At 43.4% G+C, this 21272-nt stretch overlaps 4 protein-coding genes across 4 annotated transcripts; 1 reads left to right on the top strand and 3 right to left on the bottom strand.

The window, feature by feature from the left end:
• The first annotated feature begins 974 nt into the window (after positions 1-974).
• Positions 975-5455, top strand: LOC100827513 (importin subunit beta-1). Its single transcript, XM_003558096.4, has 3 exons — positions 975-1306; positions 2185-4604; positions 4844-5455. Exons 2-3 carry the CDS (start codon positions 2194-2196, stop codon positions 5040-5042), a joined length of 2610 nt encoding a protein of 869 aa, XP_003558144.1. The 5' UTR covers positions 975-1306; positions 2185-2193; the 3' UTR covers positions 5043-5455.
• A 948-nt stretch (positions 5456-6403) lies between these two features.
• LOC100838657 (translation initiation factor IF-2) lies at positions 6404-8295 on the bottom strand. Its single transcript, XM_003561683.4, has 2 exons — positions 7286-8295; positions 6404-6766 (listed from the first exon to the last, which is right to left on the bottom strand). The coding sequence occupies exon 1, from the start codon at positions 8066-8068 to the stop codon at positions 7289-7291; it is 780 nt and encodes a 259-aa protein (XP_003561731.1). The 5' UTR covers positions 8069-8295; the 3' UTR covers positions 6404-6766; positions 7286-7288.
• Positions 8296-9188: 893 nt separating this feature from the next.
• Positions 9189-9887, bottom strand: LOC100838964. The gene is made up of 2 exons (XM_024458982.1): positions 9711-9887; positions 9189-9668 (listed from the first exon to the last, which is right to left on the bottom strand). The coding sequence occupies exons 1-2, from the start codon at positions 9885-9887 to the stop codon at positions 9189-9191; spliced, it is 657 nt and encodes a 218-aa protein (XP_024314750.1).
• An 812-nt stretch (positions 9888-10699) lies between these two features.
• LOC100828124 (6-phosphofructo-2-kinase/fructose-2,6-bisphosphatase) lies at positions 10700-21219 on the bottom strand. Its single transcript, XM_010230441.3, has 23 exons — positions 20952-21219; positions 20806-20869; positions 20135-20430; positions 19480-19698; positions 17486-17626; positions 16304-16396; positions 15647-15745; positions 15529-15558; positions 15218-15271; positions 14704-14757; positions 14560-14637; positions 13731-13822; positions 13597-13654; positions 13432-13506; positions 13027-13074; positions 12414-12511; positions 11964-12039; positions 11827-11889; positions 11641-11732; positions 11478-11546; positions 11315-11378; positions 11173-11238; positions 10700-11089 (listed from the first exon to the last, which is right to left on the bottom strand). The coding sequence occupies exons 1-23, from the start codon at positions 21096-21098 to the stop codon at positions 10988-10990; spliced, it is 2178 nt and encodes a 725-aa protein (XP_010228743.1). The 5' UTR covers positions 21099-21219; the 3' UTR covers positions 10700-10987.
• Positions 21220-21272: the final 53 nt, after the last annotated feature.

Below are 21272 nucleotides of genomic sequence, written 5' to 3' on the forward strand. Positions count from 1 at the left end.
TCAAACCTGATAAACATCCAGTATTTTCTCTTCTTTTTATCCGAGACGCCATCTGGTATCAGATAAATATATACTCCTGAACAAAAATGGGTTGGTACAACACCTGATGACCGGAAAAACTAAACATGACATACAGATTGAGACAAAAATTAACTAATTTATGAGGCTCAAATATGATCTTCTCTGCAGCAAACATTTTGACTTCGTTGTCTGCTAAACAAATTGTACATCAAATCAAAGAAACTGAAGCAAATATGAACGACAATAATCCGGCTGAAAATTGAGTTATATAATCAAGATACTTGTCCATTTTGCATCTAGACGTTCTATAATGATTTCTACAGACGCTGCAGAAAATCCAACATGGACTAACCTAGTTTTCTAACAGCCGCATGAAGAGCCCTTCACCCTTATGTACCATTGTCATGATAATCCACCAATTCGAAAGATCATTGTACCACAGACGTCCGATATTGACATGTCGGTCACACTTCAGTCAGTCTGATGCCGCTTTATTAGCCGGCGTTGAGACGCAAACTTAACCCAAAAAATTAAATGGTACTCCAACGTTGACCCTGGCGGAATGCTTTGTGGGAGTGTCTCCCTTCAAATTTATCTTCATTTTTTTTTAAATGGACTACATACAAATAGACGCTCACAAAAACACAAACACTCATTCCTAAAAACAGACGAACACACACCCTATCTATATGATCATATTCGAGAGATTGAGTTCGCAGATCACTACAACAACCAAACCACCTGAGCTCTCGTTCTATTCTTTTTTGCAGAATTGTCTTCCTTCAACCCTAAGACGACAGTTCAAACAAAAAGGAAACCTAACACGAGCGCCATTCTTTTTTTGAGCGAAACACGAGAGTCCACCGGCCCATCACAGAGGCCCAACTGACCCAGGCTTTGCACCTAGGGTTTCTTTTGGTTCAGCCGGCGGCGCGTCGCAAACTCGCACCATTTCACACTGCCCTAAACGGCTACACGGCCAGCCTTCCCTCTATTTAGCGTCAGCACCAAAGCAACCCTCCACATCGTCTCTCTCCTGTCGTTGCCTCCCCTCTCTGGCCTCTCGTCCCCACGAATTCAAATTTCTCCCCAAGTTCAGAGTTCAGACACCCCCACCTCTCCTTCCCAGCCCAACAACCTCCCTGGTCTCGTCCGAAATCCACACCGATCTCTTCACCTTGGGGGGACAAAAACGCCTCCAGATCGCCGCCACCGGTTCCGCGGGCCAACGGGCGGCAGCGGAGGCTGAGGTTCCCGTGTGAGCGGTGCTCGTACGTGCTCAAAGGTACAGTCCCCCAGAGTGAATTTGCTTCCGATCTGATGATGTTGTTGTGTCTAAGTTGGATGTTTGGTCGCCCTGTTTCGTAAGTTCCTTCGATGGGCAGATTTGTCGTGGTTTTGGCTGCGTACGTAGTAGCCGTTGCGCAGTAGGATTTAGTTTTTTGTCATTGAATCGTGCGATCCTGCCGCTGATTCTCGATGGAAGCTGTTGATTTGGCCCAATGGTTTAGTTGTGATCTGGTCAGTTCGATCTATAGTGACTTCAGTCTTAATACGCGTGCGCGAGTTAACGTCTGCTGTTCTGCCCGCGATACCTCTAATAATTAGAGCATGATGCCTTGTTAAATAAGTTCGATCCTTGTGCCTGAACTGAGATTATTTGCTTTAGATGAACTATATTTGGAAAACAATTGAGAAACCTCCTTCTGAAAATAATAATGATTCAGAAACCTCCTCTCGGAAAAAATTATGTTTCTCAAAATTAAACGCCATAGTAATTGGTGACAGGTCAGGCGTATCCACTGAATCTCTCTAGTATTTATGAGACATTGATCCTGCTTCAGGCAAGCTATTGCACCCCAACCCCCCCCCCCGGTATACTTCCCAAGCGACTGCACTGCTGTACATATTTGCAGTTCTACTTTACTTGTATCTTTCCTTTTTTTTGAATTGTATTAATGTGAATAATATTTGTTGTTAGAACAAACTAGATTATTTGGATTTTCCAGTATGCAAACTAGATTAAATCTAGAATAATTTTATACTCTCAACAGAGACTATGCAACAAATTAAAAGGAGGAGCCTGACAATTTTGTTTCTCTTTTTTGTTCTGTGGATCTTAATATCTTATATGCTTTTCCTGGGTCCTCTTCGCACTGGCAGGTTGAACTAATGGATATCACAGAGGTTCTGCTAGCTACGCAGTCCCATGATGGTCAGATACGGAATGCTGCAGAAGGGAATATCAAGCAATTTGAGGAGCAGAATTTTCCTCATTTTCTACAGGCGCTATCTGCTGAGCTTTCTGATGATAACAAACCTCCTGTATCTCGGAGGCTTGCTGGTATTCTCCTTAAGAATTCTTTGGATGCAAATGATTCAAAGAGGAAAGAAATATGTACGCAACGGTGGATAAATGTGGACCCTGCAATCAAGTCACGGGTTAAAGGGTCCCTGTTGATGACCCTTGGATCAGTAGTGTTTGAAGCCCAGCGCAGCTCTTCTCAAGTCATTGCAAAGGTTGCTTCCATTGAGATCCCTCTTCAAGGATGGCCAGAACTCATAATAAACTTGCTAAGTAACATGACAAAACATGATGCACCCTCTTCTCTGAAGCAAGCTACCCTGGACGCCATTGGATATGTCTGTGAGGAGATATCCCCCAGTGATCTGGAGCAGGATCAAGTTAATGCTGTTCTTACTGCTGTGGTCCAGGGCATGAACCATGTGGAGAATAGTCCAGAGGTCCGTCTTGCTGCTGTGAAAGCATTATACAATGCTCTTGATTTTGCTGACACAAATTTTCAGAACGAATCAGAGAGGAACTACATAATGAAGGTCATTTGTGAGACTGCCATTTCTAAAGAGGCTGATATTAGAAAGGCTGCATTTGAGTGTTTTGTCTCCATAGCATCAACTTATTATGACCTTTTGGAGCCCTACATGCAGACCTTGTTTGAGTTGACTGCAAATGCTGCCAGGGCAGATGAAGAACCCGTTGCACTTCAAGCTATTGAGTTCTGGAGCACCATCTGTGATGAAGAAGTTTCTATTCAAGAAGACGCTGAAGAATCTGGTGATGTCAGTTCGGCACGTCATTTCCATTTTGTTGAAAAGGCCCTTCCTTTGCTTGTTCCCATGCTTCTAGAAACACTTCTGAAGCAAGAGGAGGATCAAGATGAAGATGATGGAATCTGGAATATATCAATGGCCGGGGGCACCTGCCTGGGACTTGTTGCAACGGCTGTCAAGGATGCCATTGTACCTCTTGTGATGCCATTTATAGAGGGAAACATAACAAAGCCTGACTGGCGCAGCAGGGAGGCTGCTACATTTGCATTTGGTTCCATTCTTGAAGGTCCTTCGGTTGAAAATCTTGCACCACTGGTTCATGCTGGCTTTGATTTCTTGCTGAATGCAACCAAAGATCAAAATAACCATGTCAGGGAAACTACTGCATGGGCACTTTGTAGGACATTTGAGTTTCTACATTCACCAACCAGAGGTTTCTCAGTAGTGACAAATGCAAACCTTCCTCATGTTATAGAAGTTCTGTTGACAAGTATCAAAGACTCCCCTAATGTTGCTGAGAAGGTCTGTGGAGCCCTGTATTTTCTTGCCCAAGGATATGAGAATGCAGGGTCTATGTCGTCAGTGCTAACACCATACCTTGGTCAGTTAGTATCAGCTCTCCTCACCACTGCTGATCGTTCTGATTCCAACAACTCCAGGCTTTGTGCATCTGCATATGAAACACTCAATGAGATTGTGAGATGCAGCAATACTGCAGAGACTTTGAACATGATTGTGCTGTTATTGCAAGAGGTCTTGAAGAAATTAAACCAGACCTTTGAGTTTCAGATCACATCCTCTGAGGAGAAGGAAAAGCAAAGTGACCTTCAAGCCTTGCTTTGTGGCGTTGTTCAAGTAATCCTTCAGAAATTCAACAACTTTGATGATAATTCAGTAATTGTTAAGTTTGCTGACGAAATTATGGTGCTCTTTCTCCGAGTTTTTTCGTGTGATAGCTCAAATGTGCATGAAGAAGCAATGCTTGCTATTGGTGCTCTTGCTTATGCTACTGGACCAGAATTTGTGAAATACATGCCAGAGTTTCACAGGTACCTAGAAATGGGCTTACAAAATTTTGGTGCATATCAAGTATGCTGTGTTTCTGTGGGTGTGGTTGCTGATATCTGCCGTGCCCTGGATGACAAGGTGATCCCTTACTGTGACAGTATCATGGGTGCCCTTCTCAAGGATCTTTCAAGCCCAGAGCTTCACCGTTCTGTCAAACCACCAATATTGTCATGCATAGGAGATATTGCTCTTACCATTGGTGGACTTTTTGAGAAATATGTTCCCTACACTATGCCTATGTTGCAAGGAGCTGCAGAGCTTTGCTTTCGTATGGACCGTTCTGATGATGACACTGTAGAGTATCAAGATGAACTCAGGCGAAGCATTTTCGAGGCCTATTCAGGCATACTTCAGGGTGTCAAAAGCTCAAAAACAGAGCTAATGGTGCCTTACGTAGGCAATATTTTCCAGTTCACTGAAGCGGTCTTGCGAGATGCATCAAGGTGAGTCCATGATCTGTCCTTTTCGTATGGAATGCACAATCAGTCTATTATTCTTTTTTATTTTTGATGTTCTCAAATGGAACACACGAAATAAATAATAAGAAACATGAACTTCTTGACAACCATATTCAGATAACTGTCCACCTCTAGCAATTTTCCTTGAATGCATTCTACTTGTTTTATGTTTGCTTGTATAAAAGATGGGACCGTGTCGTGATATATGCTAAAATGCTTTGTAGGGATGATGGTGTGACCAAAGCTGGAGTTGCCTTGCTAGGGGACCTAGCGGATACGTTAGGACCTTCCATTAAACTGCTGCTCAAGGATTCCAACTTCCACTCGGAGCTCCTTGGACGATGTTCCCAGTCTGACGACGAACAGCTAAGGGAGACTGCATCCTGGGTCCAGGGTGTGATCTCCCGCGCGCTGGTTGCATGAGGGAAAGCTTCTACAGTAAGCTGCTGGTCGTTTGAACCATCTCGTTGACTTTGATGGTTCTCTGCGCGACTATTTTGTTTGCCAGATGCATTGTTTGAGTATTGTGACGCATATATGTCCTGTTATGAGGTTACATAAGATCATCTTTGATAGTTATCAAGTTCGTAGAGTGGCAGCTGTTTGCCATTTCTCAGGAGGGTCGAGTCCGTGGGTTCCTGTTGCATTTTAGTGTTCAGCTGTCCATGTGAGCCGATTGTGAATTTTTAGGATCGTGTGTGATTGTAGCAATGGTGGTGGTCTCTAGCAGTAAAACTCTTGCTATCATCATTGCACATTTTTACAGCAGTATAAACATCAGTAAACTTGTCGTCGATGGTGTTGAGCTGGTACTTGCTGCTTTTCCCAGCTTCTTATTCTGTAAGTTGTGAATTGCAGATAATATCGATTCCTAAGTAAATGGATCTGCAAAATATAACCGAATGCTATCTCCAACTTTTTTCTTGTCCCTACTACCACCAGATGTCTTCCCTATGCGCACCGTTGATTAGGTGCAGACTCATATCTTCTCTTTAAAGATGTGCATTTGATTTACTTGAATCATGATAGATTTATTTTAGGGCCAAATCAAGATAGATATTATAGCAGGAAATCACGTCCGCGATCGGCCGCTCTGTGAGTCATAGGGAGGCGGGAGCTGAAGTTTCACGCCTTGGCTCACGACACGGTGTGGTTCAAATCCAGTTGCATTTTCCAGGCCGAAATTGAAGGTCCAGTTAGTAACAGGCCGCGAAGCTTTTGCATCCGCCCATTTACTGGTGGCCTACCGTAAAAAAATCGGAGTCTGGCTAATCACTTTAGTAAGTTTGTGATTGCAAGATTATATTGTGCTGTGAAGATCCCCTAAGAAGACTATTGTGAAGATTCTTTTTTCTATTCTAGATTATAAATGTATAATCTAACTACGAAATACATAAACAGTAAACTTACTATACTAACGATGGATATTTCTGGCGTTTTCCTGTTTGTTATGACATGACTTTAATCTTTTCATTTCAGATCATCTCAAAACCAGCTAACCAAATAGCAAAACATGTAAAAATGTCAGACAAAACAAGATTATCCAAATCTACGGCAGCGTCAAGTACAGCCAGCAAAGGCGGCGGTGAAGTTCCCGTTCCTGGAATCTGTTCTACCTCTTCTGGTTAACGAAGACGAGGAACTTTTCCAGAATCGACTGCCTTTTTAAATGTTTTGATAAAAACGAAGAATTTCTTGTCAATTAAACGACAGCATTAGCATGGCAAAGAACACACACGCAGAAGAAACTGCACAAGGATACAGCAGAGCCATGGTACGAAATAGCACTGGATAAAAGTACCAAACCTTCATATTTACCTATATAATGCTCCACGGCTTTATAGTTCGTCGGCTGGAAACGAAAGGGGATTACAGCAGCAGTTACCACTCATCAATAAGACTGGCAGAGTTGCAAAAATAAAACGGTACATTTAGACTAAGCTGTAAAACCCGAAATGAGCGAACTAGAGAAAAAATGATCTCATAATGTTCTATCCTGTATCTGGCTAGGCTTTTGCTGTAACCTAAACCCATGTAATTTTTGGTAAGACCATGGCATCAATTGGCTTCTCCGCACTGCAATGATCTCCTGAAAAGACAAACTGGCGTCTGGAGGCTACCATGGGCAGTCTATTGTTCTACCTCATCTGTCAAGAATCAGAGGAAACAAAATGTCAGATTTGTGAATCCTGAAGAGATTATTTCTAACTGTTCTAAAGCGATGGATGAATCTGATGAATAACATATGCATCAGCATGGTGAACAGATTATCATCTGTCAACAGTATTTAATGCCCATGGGACATGAATCTTGCGATTGGTATTCTATTAGTGATGGAACAAAGCATCAGCACAAAGCAGCCTCGCACTGTTGCACATGGCTAGTTTCAAATAAGAAATAATAGCATCCCCTGTATCTGTAAATAACCTATGAACGAATTCCAGAACTAATTTGAGGCACACTACTTTTCTAGCAATAATGAGTGTCTCCCCAGATTCAATGATTCCATTCTCATGAAGTCATGATCATGCATTAGTTTGTGACCTCAGTAAGTGCAGATTTGCAGCAAGACATATCGCGTCGAAATTCAAACACGAACCAACAAGCATCAAGCATCTCGTGACACGCTGCACATGGGCTCAGGCAACAAGGGCAAACTCACTCACCGACTAGGCCGCCGCCGGTGTGGCGGCGGCGGCGGCGGCTTTGTCGGTACCGGCGGAGGTGGGGACGGCGACGTCGACGAGAACTCGCATCCGTCCGATTTCTAGGTCGCGCATGGCCTCCAGGCGCCGCTCCTCCAGCCGCGCCGCCTCCTTCTGCTTCGCCGCTTCAACCCGCTCGTACGTCCCCGCCAGCCTATCGAGAGCCGCCGCCACCTCCGTGCAGCCTACCCCTCCGTTTTCGTGATGGTGGCCCTCGGCGGCGGAGCTCACCGGCGACAAGGACACCGCGGTCCGCCGCCGCTTGGGGACCGGCGGCCAGTCGCGGTGCAGAGGAGCCCCGCCGTTCTGCTCCTCCCCCTCGTCGTCGTCGTCGTCCTCTTCCTCCGACTTGGGCGTGACGGTGACGCGGGGCGCGAGTCCGTGGGGAACCGAGGGGGCTTGGCTGAGGAGTTTGCGGAGCCGGGCGAGGGAGCCCGAGAGCGGCGGCGGCGGCGGGTCGGCCCCCCTCGGCCTGGAGCGCTCGGCCCTGAGGCGCTTCTTGAGGTAATCCATCCGGTTCTTGCACTGGTCGACGGTGCGCGGCGCGCGGCCGGCGGCGGCGCGGCGGGCGGTGACGGCGGCGGCGCAGGCGCGCCAGTCGGCGGTGCGGAGGGGCCCGCCGCCGGCGCGGAGGTGCCGCGGGCCCCAGGCCTCGAGCAGCGCGGAGGTCTCCCCGTCGGTCCACGGCTCCGGGGTCCACGCCGGCGGAGGCGGCGAGGGGCGGCGGCGGCGGGTGGCAGACATCGGCGGACGGAGGAGGAGGAGGTGGTCGGCTTTGTTTTGGGAGGGAGGGAGAGAAGGCTTGATTGCGTGCGCGGTGGCGGCCCGTGAGAGCGAGAGGGGGCGCACGCTAAGCCGTGCCACGTCGTCCCCTCTGATCGATTGCTCTGTTCTGCCCTTGTGGCTTTCTCTTCTGTTCTGCCCTCGGACTGGGACGGATCCCGGAAGAACTAGTGCCAGCCGCGGGTGCGGCGCGGCGGCTTATTTATACATAGGCGCGCTGCGTCGGCCCGTAGAGTATCGAGTGCGGTGCGGCGGTGTTGGGCTGCGTCCATGTATGGTGCCGGAAAGTTTGTTCGGTCGTTTCGCGTTGCTGTGGGTGCTGCACCCGAGCCGATCGAGCCGCGCCTCCCTCGTGCCGTGCCCGTCCCTATTCCAACGCGCTACTTTTTTGTTCCTTTGTTTTGGTTTCTCGGTGTCTCGCGGGCGGGCGGACGGGCGGGAGCAGAGTGCCGCCAGCGTTGGTTGGGTTGATTTCAGAAGAGCGGTGAAGGCCGCGCCGCGCTGACTAAATTTTGGGTGTGTTCCGTTGCGCTGCGTGGCTCCCCTTGGTCACACCATCGCTCCATTACCAAACTCAAGGGCGGAGTCTTGGTGCTGATGGAAGGGAGTAGATTTTCTCGGTCACGCTTATGATCGGACCGACCGCCGTAGGCACTAGGGATTAGGGAAGAGGGTTTGCTGGCTTAGCGCCCCGTTCGTTCATGTGCTGACGGTCAACAGTTTGTTACAGACTAGTTGTAATAGAATTTACCGGGTGCCGTCATGTGTTTTGTTTTCAGTACTAACAACCTGCAGAAGATACATGGTAAATGCGGATTATGATCACACTGTCGTCGGTCAAGCCACAATACAACTAGCGAAGTGGGAGAAAAAAAAACTACCCGAAATGGAAAAACAAGATAAAAGCGACACTTTGACTAGTCTATTTCAGCCTACGCCAGCCTTTCTCTGTTCTTGATCCCTGCACCATTGCACCAACAAAATAGAAATCAAGTTTAAACATATATCCTCGCGAGACAGAGCTTGCGATCTAATTTGAAGTTTATTCACGCAAAGAAAGGAGAGTGTTACCATGAGTTTACTACTCCGCCGGCTTGTCGTCGACTTCTTCCATAATCTCGACCTTGACGGCTCCCAGGTTCTTCCTCTGCATCTCCATCTTCTCCTTCTCGACGCCGAGCGCCGCCATCGCCACGCGCTCGTACACCTCCGCCAACTTCGTCACCACCGCCGCCGGACACTGACAACCACCCTCCCCCGCGGCCAAATTCCTTGGCCTCTTTCTCCCAACCAACTCACACCCACATCCCACCACCTCCTGTTCCTCCTCCTTCACGGTCGCTGCCGCCATCTTGTAAAGGAAGCCGGGAGGCGGGCCGACCTCCTCTTTCTCTTCTTCCTCCTTCTCCTTCTTCACGGTCGTCGTAGCCGGCGTGACCTTGGCGGAGAAGCCTGGAGGCGGGGCGTCGGGGCTGGCGAGGAAGGCACTGAGCTGGGAGAAGTGGCGCCACCGCGACGGCCCCTGCTTGTAGAGCTCCTTCTTGTACTGGTCCTTCAGGGTCTAGACGCGCTTCTGGCACTGGATGGCGCTACGGTTGTGGACGCACCCGGCGGCGGCGCGGTGCGCGTTGACGGCGCTGGACACGACGCGCCAGTCGTCGACGGAGAGGGAGCGTCCGCCGCGGCGCAGGTAGAGCGGGCCCCACGCGTCGACGAGAGCCCACGTCTCGCCGTCGGTCCAGTGCCCGCGGATCTCCGTGCCAGGTTTGCGGCTGGGCATGGCGGACGATCGACCGGCCGGCCGGAGCTCGCGGGGACTGATGTGAAGTGAGGCGGGTGATCGAGAGGCGCTCCTTGTTTCGTGTGAAGAGTGGTTGTGTGCTTGAGCTAGGGGCTAGAAGGGGTTTGCGTCGTGACAGTGGAGTGCATACACGGCTGCTCTTATAGGAAACTACTATACGTACTGAACCTTCGAACCAGCAAACGCTGCTCAACTATACAAGATATTTAACTTTTTTGTGGATACAGGATGAAAAAAATAATATCATCTGTGGATGGCTGATAACTTGCGTCGCGTGAAAGATGGTTTTGTGGGTAGCATTTTGTCTTGTGTTGTGCGGAGCATATGAAATTTGCGAACTGAAATACTCTAGAAGAGCTGCTGGCTCGAACATGCCTAACCGCCAAGACAGCACTGAACTTCACGGCCCAGGCCTCCATCAAGTTCATCTTTGCCTGGACAAATAAGATGGTACAACTACAGGTAGCATGCAACCTACCGAGAATGCACAATGCCCTCATTCCTGGAACTGTTGGCTTGCTCAACCTAACTACATGTTGCAGTTTGAGTGAGTGGGAGAAGGTCTTAAACGTGGCTAGCAGATAGCCAGATACTAAGAGGTTCGCCATTCAGGGAACTCTCATTTTACCACATTCCTATTGATCAACCCTTGCACTTGAAGATTTAATTATGATGCCATGTGACATACTGTGAATAGGGTCCAACCTCACATGAAAAGGATGTAGGACCTATGTCTCACACAGCGGACAAAATTTGAAGGAAAACTCATTTGTCACTGTAAACAGAATCTGGGGCGCTACATGAAAATCCTGAATTAAATAAAAATTATAACTCACAAAGATTGAATCCATTTGTATTGAAATTCTGAACGCATTACTGAGCACCAACCTAAAATTTGGGAAGTCAAATAATCTTTCAGCTAAACCTGACCTTTGCACCATAGCTTTACTTTTGATTGCTAGTATACACTAATACATTTCAGAATCATCTACAGACTTTTTTTCAGAAAAAAAATATCACCAGAATATTTATTTATGCAGTTTTGCTTCCAAAAGACAAACTCCAATAAGCACAACGCCTTAGATCTCTGCAGTGGGATTCACTGCGTCCATGAGTTTGTATCTTTTCTCTTCAACACCAGAAACACCCATTTGTATCTCAATAATTGTATGCAGAGGTATCTAGAGGAACAAATGATTTCAGTCACGACGAACAAGGATAAGGATGGTAGCAATGGTACCATATGATATTGACACATGCTTACTTCAATCTTAGGGACTTCCTCCAGTGGTTTGTCCGCAAAATACGCATATAGTGCTCTCAAGACAGCCTACAAGAGTGTCCTCATGCATCCATAATATCGAAGTAAGAATTTTTAGAAGAATGCAAAAGCTGGACTTGCTTACCTGGTGAGCTATGACTACCACTGGGGCACGCTGCCTTTCAAGCTCAATTATTACAGGTTCTAGTCTGAACAGAGAAAATTGTCAACATTAAGAGGTAAGAACATGAATCACACTAGTTGAATTACATAGAGGCATGTGATAGTATTAAGTAACACGGATTAACCTCTGTATGACATCGAGGTAGGATTCTCCTCTAGGATAACGATACCTCAGCTTGTCTTTGCGACGTGATCTAAACAGACACATACAAAACGGTAAGGTATCAGAAGATGCATCAATCAACAACTTATGACATGTCTTGTTATGAAATCAATGGATCTACGTACTCATATTCTTCAGGTTTATTTTTCTTTACTTCATCATATGTCATTCCATCACAGACACCAGCATTAATCTCATCAAGCGCACGCCATTGGATCTAGAAGAAATGTGGGAAAACCAATTATTTTCCCTAGCTAAAAGAGGCAGATAGATCTTTGCTGGACTTCTGAAAATTATCAATCACACCAGACCTTAGGAAATCCGATGATTGGATGTGCTGTTAATATTGTCCTCTGGAGTGTGCTAGTCCATATCTGAATCGGATGTTTGCACATAAATTTAGCAACTAGGTTTCTTTCTCAATGCTAGTAATAAGAGACATACTTACAGAGGCAGTTCTCTCAGACTTCAATCGCTTCTCTACAAAGCTTGCAAGCTTCCTTGAATAAACACCCCCGGCCTCACTGCAAACCATTTATTCCATCAGTTGAAGCCAAAGCATAAGGTTACTGATACGCACGACATCAGATCAATCACAAGCCCAATTTACATAGCTCTGAGGTGTGGGACTGTGGATACCACATGACAAAGTACATCAATGACAATCTAAGAACTATCAAGGCATTCAACTAGAAAGACAAAAACTTAGATTAGCTGGAACAGAAAGAATTGTTGATCCCAAATCTCATGTCCTGGGTCTATTTATTTTTGTCCTGTAGATTGTAGTGGGCGCAAGATTTCTTAGTGCAGTACCGCAAAGTAAAATATTATGTATATGATATATCAGTGTAGCATCCAAAGCTAAATGAAAAAACTGCAGAGCAAAGAAATCAAAGACCTCAAAGATGAATCTCCACCGATTCTTCCTCTGACATTATCTAAACTTTCACCATGCCGAGTTAGCAGGATAGGACGAGGTGTGAGATGACAGTTCACCTGTAACAACAAACGTGGCAGTTAAAAAAACAGGTAGCTCCCTTCAAGAAACAAAGCAGGTAGCAATAAAATCAAAACAGTAGCATAACACTTCTTTAAAGTGCACCAAGCACTATTTTATCATAAATAAATGGAACTTACTCAATACAATACAAACATAAGCCTGCTATCGAGGACCAGTATCAGTATTATACATTCAAAATGAATCTGAAACTAAGTAAACATGGAAGTGGGAAGCTAATATTGATCCCTAAACGGTAGTAATAAATTGACCGAAAGACACCCAAACCAAAACATGGTTCCACGGACATCAGTTGTAACTGAGGAAAAATCTAGTTAGAAATATTCACAAAAGTACAAAACAGTGCGTGTAATTATAGAGACCTTGTAAAGTAAACTCATATTTAATTTGACCTACATTATATGAATGGAAAATCATAATCCTAATGAACTTCAAAGATAGCAGTTAATCTTAAGGCGTCGTAGCAAAAGGTTCGGATATTTTGGATATATACCAAGAAGAAAACAATCCGTCCAGGCAAGTAACCACTTATATCGTTGATCTGCATGAAGAAGTAGTAGATGAGGTTAGGACATTTGGAACTAGGGGCGACGTTTGCAATTTGATACCATCTTCATCACAAAATAGTATATTTTCCCTTCCCCCCCCTCCCCTTCTCCTTTCTCTGCAAATATTTTCTGGTTATCAATATATATACTGTCGGAATCTTTCCTATAGTTTTCAGTCAAAAAAAATTTATTCTATATCTGCCAAACAAAAAGAGACCCTTACTGTAGATTGTATTCAATGGGTACGCAGTTATCACAAAATGGAAGAAATACCAAATAGCACGACAGTATTAAGCGGGAAACTGAGATTTGACTCTATTAAACATATATGGGAGACTGTTCACACATACCTGTAACTGGCCCCCATTACCACTAACCATATCTATCATTTTTATGTATGAGCCTTCTTCCACTGGTTCATAGACCTGCAGAGGTTTCAAATTGTTTGGATATAACCATTCCGTATTCTAGTCATAGAAAAGCTTCCCACAGAACACAGTTCAGCAACTATGAACCTTTTCATAATAGGCCAATCGCTCTTTGAAATCTCGTACACCAGCTTCAAAATCCGTTCTGTAACACAAACATCAATCTCATAAAAAAAGCATTGATAGGATGTCCACAAGCAAGTAGGCAAGATATTTCTCACTGCTCCGCATAATCAGGACTTTGTTGAACTTTCAAGCGTATATTTCTCTCTAGAACATCCTGGTCATTACATATTGTTTCCACAAAGATGATCTGGAAAGTAGAGGGAATGAATAATATGTTAAAGAGTGCACAATTAGATCACAACATGCCATAACTTGACATAGTGCACATGTGCCAATGTGGGCGGCGGCGCATATTGGATGGCTGACAGTCCACTTAGGCAACTGCCCTAGCGAAAAGGTCGCTTTAGACATGGTGTTCATGCAACTAAAATTAGAGTAGAAAGTGCAATGTAAGACGTGCAACACAATGCCACAATAGGTGGTGTTAGTGCAACAGATCACTTAGAGCTCTTGTTTGTGCGACACAAGTCAAAATAGCTAGCGTAGTGTCAGTTTACTCAATGATTATTCTGGTCTTCCAGATAAAATAATAATTACACTTCATTATATTTAAGAACTCTTGAGTAAATTTGTTCCTGAATGAATGTACAAGAGCTTCCTTTTAGACATATACCCTTTCAAATGAGATATACATTTTCTGAGTGTTCATACACGATTGTTACTTCATGAGTCTACCACGAGAAAAAAGGTGTCAACAAGGAATGGTACAGCATTCACTCCTAGAGTTATCTGGATTCTCGAACGTATACCCATGATAAATGGTTTGACGTGCCATAATTTTAAAATGCAGGGAATATGGGCGGTGATACTGAAAAGTTTAGGAGTCGCAAGTATAACCAGTGGATGAACGATCAGCTATTTACTAGAAGGATCCAAATGGTTCAAGTAACCAAGAAGATACCCAAGAAAAACCGCTAATTGTACCTTACATTTTCCTTCAGCCATTTTCATCAGCATGTTCCTCCGACTTCTTGTGCTGTTTGTGGCATCACAAATACCAACCTGCAGTCATTAGAAATAATGAATTATATATATAAAAAGAGAATATCACAAAAACTTGTGCCTTACTTGGCCACCTTCCACCATCCAGGATAGCATATCTTCCATTGCTAACGCTGCCACCTGAAAAATGTAACACATAATTTTAGCAGAAAAATGAAGAAGAAAGCAATATGTGTTTCACGGAAAGGGTACAGATATCAGGTATGTTATGTTTGAAAATGCACGGAAACCGTATATCTTGATATCTTCACAGAAAGTAAGTAATCCTCCAGTAATAAAACATTTTTGGGTTTGACCATCAACACATACAAGGATCTGAAATTCTAGGTTGGCCACTTGAAATTGGTATTACCTTTCCATTGTGGAACATACTTCCACAATATACCTTCTGTAATTTGTGCAACATATTGGGTAACAATTTTTAGTGGTCAAAATAGATCATTAGACAGTGTCATTGTCCAAAATGACTTGCTTTGGAATTAGAGGGAACACCGTTAGTCTTGCTCTAGATTCAAAATAAATGGCTATAATTTCTTGTTAGGTTCGACTTTTGTGATAGCGGCCGTAGCCATGGACTAACCTCATTACGTGCCTCCACACCCTCCTTGTTATCTCCACGAAAGAAATCAGCAGTCTGCCCGACAGAAGATGCAACTATAATACTCTTCCTGAACAAAGCTCGCAATAGGAAGGTGACTCTAGAGTACATTAAGATTCAAAATACTATATGAGTGAGTGAAATCCTATGCTAGAATCAACGAAATAGAAATTAGAAGTTCCTCATTTGTCAGGAAAACTATCAGAAATTAGGTAGCCACCTGAGTAGCAGCAGCTGAGCATTGTTACATGCGAAACAAGTACCAGTGATTAGGCACATAAAATTGTAAGTACCTGACTGGTGCCATGCTTGAGCCGACGGTACTACATTTGAAATGTAAGGCACAGGATTAGTGAAAATTACATGAATATTTGCACTTCTCTGCAAAACTAGCTTAAGCTAAATGGTCACCTTTCCAACATTGAAGTGTTTCGTTTCATGACCTAACCATCGAAGATATCTCGTAAGCTTAGCTGCTGTAAAGGTCTTACCACGAGCTGGCAGCCCAACCTAGAACATCAGCATAGGATTACAGAAGGACAGCCAAGGCAGTTGGAACTTGTAACAAGAGAAAATGCTTCAGTAAGTTCAGAGGAATGACGATAACCACATATTTTACTATACCTGTGTTTCTTCAGATATAAATAAATAACTGAGCTACGGTGCACAAACAAAAATGACCTGAGTTAATTAATGATGTACATTCTTTTATTGTTAAAGTATTTGCTGAACACATACATGGCCTGGTACTATATTAATTTTTGGAGATTATAATAAATGAAGTTTAGGTAGACCAGGATACCTTTTGAATCCAAACTAGTCAACTCTGATAGCAACCAGTTAAATTAGGCGGTCATTGCTCATCAGAGGAAACAAATTTTTATGCACAGGGTTCTTATTATACTTACGAAACTCAGAGGTTTATAATTTATACAGTTTGTCACCACAGCAAATAAGCAAGGTGAATGTACAAGGTAAAGTGATCCATTTGCGCACATACCGAGCACAATGACCAAAGCGAGGCGGATGTACAAGGTAAAGTGATCTATGCAAACGTATCAAAATTACCAGCACAATAACCAACTTGCGGTCCTCTTTTGGCCCATACATCTGATCAGCTACAGCTGCTGCTGCAACAGCTCCTTCGGCTGCTGGCATGCCCTGATAGTTAAAACTGTCAGAACATCAGATGAAAGTGATTAAACATGTATTTTTTTAACAGGTTCAGAAACTTCAGAGTACAAGTAACATCGGAGGATGAATTTTTATTCTACAATAGAGCAAAGGGAAGGAGTTCTATAGGAATATATATAATAGCTTGAAACAAATAAAATTATGAGAATATTAATATTACTACACATTTGCTATAGTTTAAGATTCAAGGAAACAGGTACAGTGTATCCTCTTCATATTTTACAACAATTAAGAAATTATGTAAATTAAAGCTTAACAATAGGTCAATAATACATACCACACTTGCATATTTTTGTATAGAAAAAGTTCGACATTTCAACCCTTTACTCTTGCAGAAGTCCACTTTTCAACACTGATCTCCAAAATTATTTGAGTTACAATCCTTTACTTCGATTTTTCTTTTTACTTTACACCCCTCAGTTGGTTCTATGGATGGTTTTGCCTGGAGAGTGCTATGTGTATGGTGTCTAGTACTGTCTACTGGGAAGGAAAAACAAAATAGCAGAAAAGGCAGAAATAAATACAAATCGATAAAGTTTGTTACCCTTCATCTATCCTCCCCATTGTATCCATAAATAAATTCATTAATGTTCCTTAATTATTTGCACGTTACTGGATGTTCTATTGATTTTCCCAAGAATTTATGGATTTTCCCCAATTTCCTTTTTTCTGAATTTCCCCTTTTTTTCTACATGTTTCTGGAAATATCTCTATTTTTATGTTTGCTGATATCATCCCCCTTATTTTCTACATTTTAGTTTTCCTATTTTTCTATTTTTTCTGAAGTTCTGTTTTCGATGCAGGTGAATTCAGAGACCAATCTACGTCAGCTAAATCACACATGACGTCAGCTAAACCACACCTGGCGTCAGCTAAGACTACCTGTGAGACCAAACTATGAGGTGTGAAGTGAATTGTTGTCATGAACTGGTTTTAATTGAACTTTTTTAGAATTCAGGGTTAAGTGGACTAATGCAAGAGTATAGGGTTGATGTGGACCTTTTTCTTTACTACACTACTATAGTTTACGAAACAGGGTGTTGTGTGGTATACAACCTTAGCTTCAAACTCCTGCTTGATGTTGCCCATTGAAATAGTTTCATTTGTTGGTCTGGACAACCTTGGTGAGCCAACACCTCTATCAACAAAGACTGCCCTTGGTTCTTCCTGTGACGGTGCATGTCTTCCATCTACACCCTGAGGCACAAGTTATAAATCATTTCTTTGCTATTTTGATTACAGCTGTTAAATATTGATACTGACAGGAGCTTCGTAAGAATAAACTAAAAACATTGGCTGTTTTCCTTTTGTTCGAGAATTTTTTTTGGCTGTTTTCCTTTAATCTGATTCTCTCAATACGATGAGCTCACCACCTTCAACTGTTGACTAAATTACCATGCAACCAGATACATGAGCAGAAGCTACACAACAGGAGGTCAGACACCACGGCTGCCAGGAGCTGTAGCTATGACTGGCACAACCTAATAATGCATGTTTACTCCTCTTATGTCATACTATCCTAGTCTCACTAGCCATAGCTACATCTGACCTCACATTCACCACTAGACATTAATTACAAAAACTATAAGGATACTCCCTCCTTTCCAAAAGATAAGGCATATAATTATACATGCATTCAAAACTCAAATAGTTTCAATATAGACTTATATATGTTTATAGAGTTAGTAAAAAAAATATGGCATGCAAGTATTTTGCAAGACAACTAGAACAATATTACTCTAACATGCTCAAGTCATATACTTTCTCGTACAGTGGTAGTCAAAGTTTTAGAGCATTGACTGCACATAAAATCATGTGCCTTGTATTTTGGAAAGGAAGGAGCATTTAATAAACCTTAGCTTCTTCAGTTGCCACAGAAAATAATTGCGAATTTTATGTTCTTAGGCATAGAAGCAAGAAATCTACAGGAGAAGGAACATGCACATATTAAATGAGTTCCAGCTGATAACTGATCAAGACAAGGCCATCCATGAGATGCATGTCCATTATCAGGTGATTCAAATGATACAGCTAAGTGACTTCATCAAGAAACATACTTTTGATATGGCTCAGGTTCAAACAAGTAAAGAAAGTAGGTAGCCTCACTACCACAAGAAAAGTACAATCGTGTTGGTAACCAGTCACATTTTGTAATTTAACATGGATAATAACAGAAACTTTCTTCTGGCTCATAATCTCAATTAAGAATGATGGAAGATCTAAGAGAAAGTAGTTAGTGGAGGCCTGATAGTGTTATGATGACACTATTGAAAAGAGTAACTTCTATTACAAGCTGCCTAAATGATGAGGAACAGTAGAGAAAACCAAAATAAAATAAAAGTAGAAGTCAGATCTCTTAAGGCTTCTACACACTTCTACTATATTCTAAGTAACTTGTCATTTAGTCATATGTGTTGTGGTAGTTTCTAGAGTGTTCTACTATAAGTTGTAACTAGGATATTTGTATCTCTTTTCCTAGCTTTGAGTAGTGTTCCCTAGAAGCTTCTAGTTATAAGTAGAGCTAAGTAGTGCAGGCTCATGAGGCCTATAAATAGAGGTCCACACCTCTATCTTGGGAGGAGACTATGTACCACTACCTATCAATAAAGAGCACTTTATGTTCTTTGTCTTAGATCTTGGATTAGATCTTGTGTGTTAAGAGTTTGGATTAAACTCTTGGCAGCCCCCGCCCCTAGAGCGATATCTAGCGCAGCACGTTGAAGTGGTTCCTTCAACATTTGTGCTGTTTATATTGTAGCAGCAAGGTGGAGTTGTTCGTCCACAACCTTGTGCTGCATCACTAAATCATCACATACTTTAGTATAAAGGTTAGCAATTACCAAAAGTCGATGCTATATGACTGTAAGCTAACGACCAACTGAACGAAGATACATTCCGGAATGTCTAAATGAACAAATGTTGATGCTATATGATTGTAAGCTAACAACCAACTGAACGAAGATTTATAACAAAATGTCTAACTGAACAAATGTTGATGCCACATGATTGTAAGCTAACGTCCAATTAAACAAAGAAAACTAAAGTTATACCTTCTCTGTATTAGCATAGTGATTCGGGGGCGCATCATCGCCTTTGATCAAGTTCTGCAAAGTGCCCTTTGTGGTATCATTGTTTGAGGAAACCCCATGGTCCAGTAAAGAGCGGGGATTTTCAGTCAAGTTAGCTGCATAAACAACACCTGCACCCATGTTGGGTGTTGGAACTACATACTTCTCTAAATCAAGCTCCAAACCAGAAGCGAAGCCATTCTGCTTGAGGAAAAAGAGAAAATTGGCATAACAGAAAAGGAAGCGGCACATGTTGTGCAAATAGAAACATAGGCAGCAGATTTGCGGGAAGACAATTCTTTCGAAAGTACACATGAACCCGCACTGCTCCTACTTCGAAAAGGACCCTTAAATTTAGTTCTTTGCATTTGATACAATTTGCCAAATCTGGGTGTCACACTTCACAGAAACATAGCTTCCGACCTGAGAGTGGGGCTGTTATCATTAGCTAGGCCAACTAAACTTTTTCTCATACAAATGTTCTTTTCATACTCATTAAATACTTTACGCTAAATGGATTTAGTATTTGCCTACAGTCTTGCAGCGCAAGTTTCTACCATTAGGTTTACAATTTCCTAATTTCGTGCCAGAACACCATAATACAGAAGTAAGATAAAGCAGTTAAAAGAATTCAAACCTTGGTCCTGGATTCAGTCTCAGCATTCATAACGACATCATAGGTCCCTCGTACCTTTGAGGGCTGAAGATTCTCCTGATGAGCCCTCCAACTAGCAGCCAGGTCAAATGGGGACAACATTTCTGTCTCGACCCAAACCTTACACTCAAGCTCATCCTTCTCACTGAGTTTAAACACTGCACCCGTCATTTCCACTTTGTTACTCCCGCAGCATAGCTGTCGGTTTGGGCCCTCCTCAACAATGCACTCTGAGCTATCCCCTTTTGGTTTTAATACTAACTTGAAATCCAATGTTTCTGACAAATTTAAAAAACGAATGGCATAAAAACTAGTTAGAATGCTCATAAAACTGAACAAATCTAGCTCCATGCATATACAAACAATCAACTCAGTTATCAGAGCAGAGCAAATGATCAGTTAAAAAATCGCTTAATTTTATTTCAAACAAGCCACTCCACATACTACATTGTAATCATCAGCAGTGAGAAATCACTAGTTCATGGCATGCTATGTACACACTACAACAGACAGGCCCAATAAAATATGTACCAGTGAAATCCCAATGGCATGCCACAGAAATTGAGAAGCTCATTCCGCCCCAAACCTCACCACGAAGGGACCTTAATCCCATTAGGAGTCATAAAACAGCATGATGAAATCAGCCAACTCACCGTGTTGAGAAGGGAGGACACAGCTGAGCTCCCAAATGGAGGCTGCCACCCGCTCCATCGGCAGCTGCAAACACCACCAAAAACAAATAGCCATTACTCTCTGCACGGGAAACATAGACGCGAACCGGAGGGGATTCGATGCATACTGCTTTGGAAGGGTCCCAGGAGCCGGCGACGGGGTGGGAGCCGAAGAGGTGAGGGGCGAAGACGAGCGCCGCTAGGCGGGGGCTCTCTAACTTCACCGATACAAAGAGATGGTCGGGGACTCCGCCGGAGCTCGCTGCCGTCGCCATCGCCGCCGCGGAGAACAGAGAAGAGAAACTTGGAAGGTGCCGGAAGGAAGCGAGCGCGTCGATATCGCGGTTTCGTGGTGCGGCTCCTCGTTCGACTGTCGGGTGGGGCCGCCAGAGCAGCGCGAACGCGATAGACACTGGTATATCCTGTAGGCGTAGGCCTAACTCGTAGCC

The sequence above is a fragment of the Brachypodium distachyon genome, chromosome 1, assembly GCF_000005505.3.
Source record: "Brachypodium distachyon strain Bd21 chromosome 1, Brachypodium_distachyon_v3.0, whole genome shotgun sequence".
Classification (NCBI taxonomy): Eukaryota; Viridiplantae; Streptophyta; class Magnoliopsida; order Poales; family Poaceae; genus Brachypodium; species Brachypodium distachyon.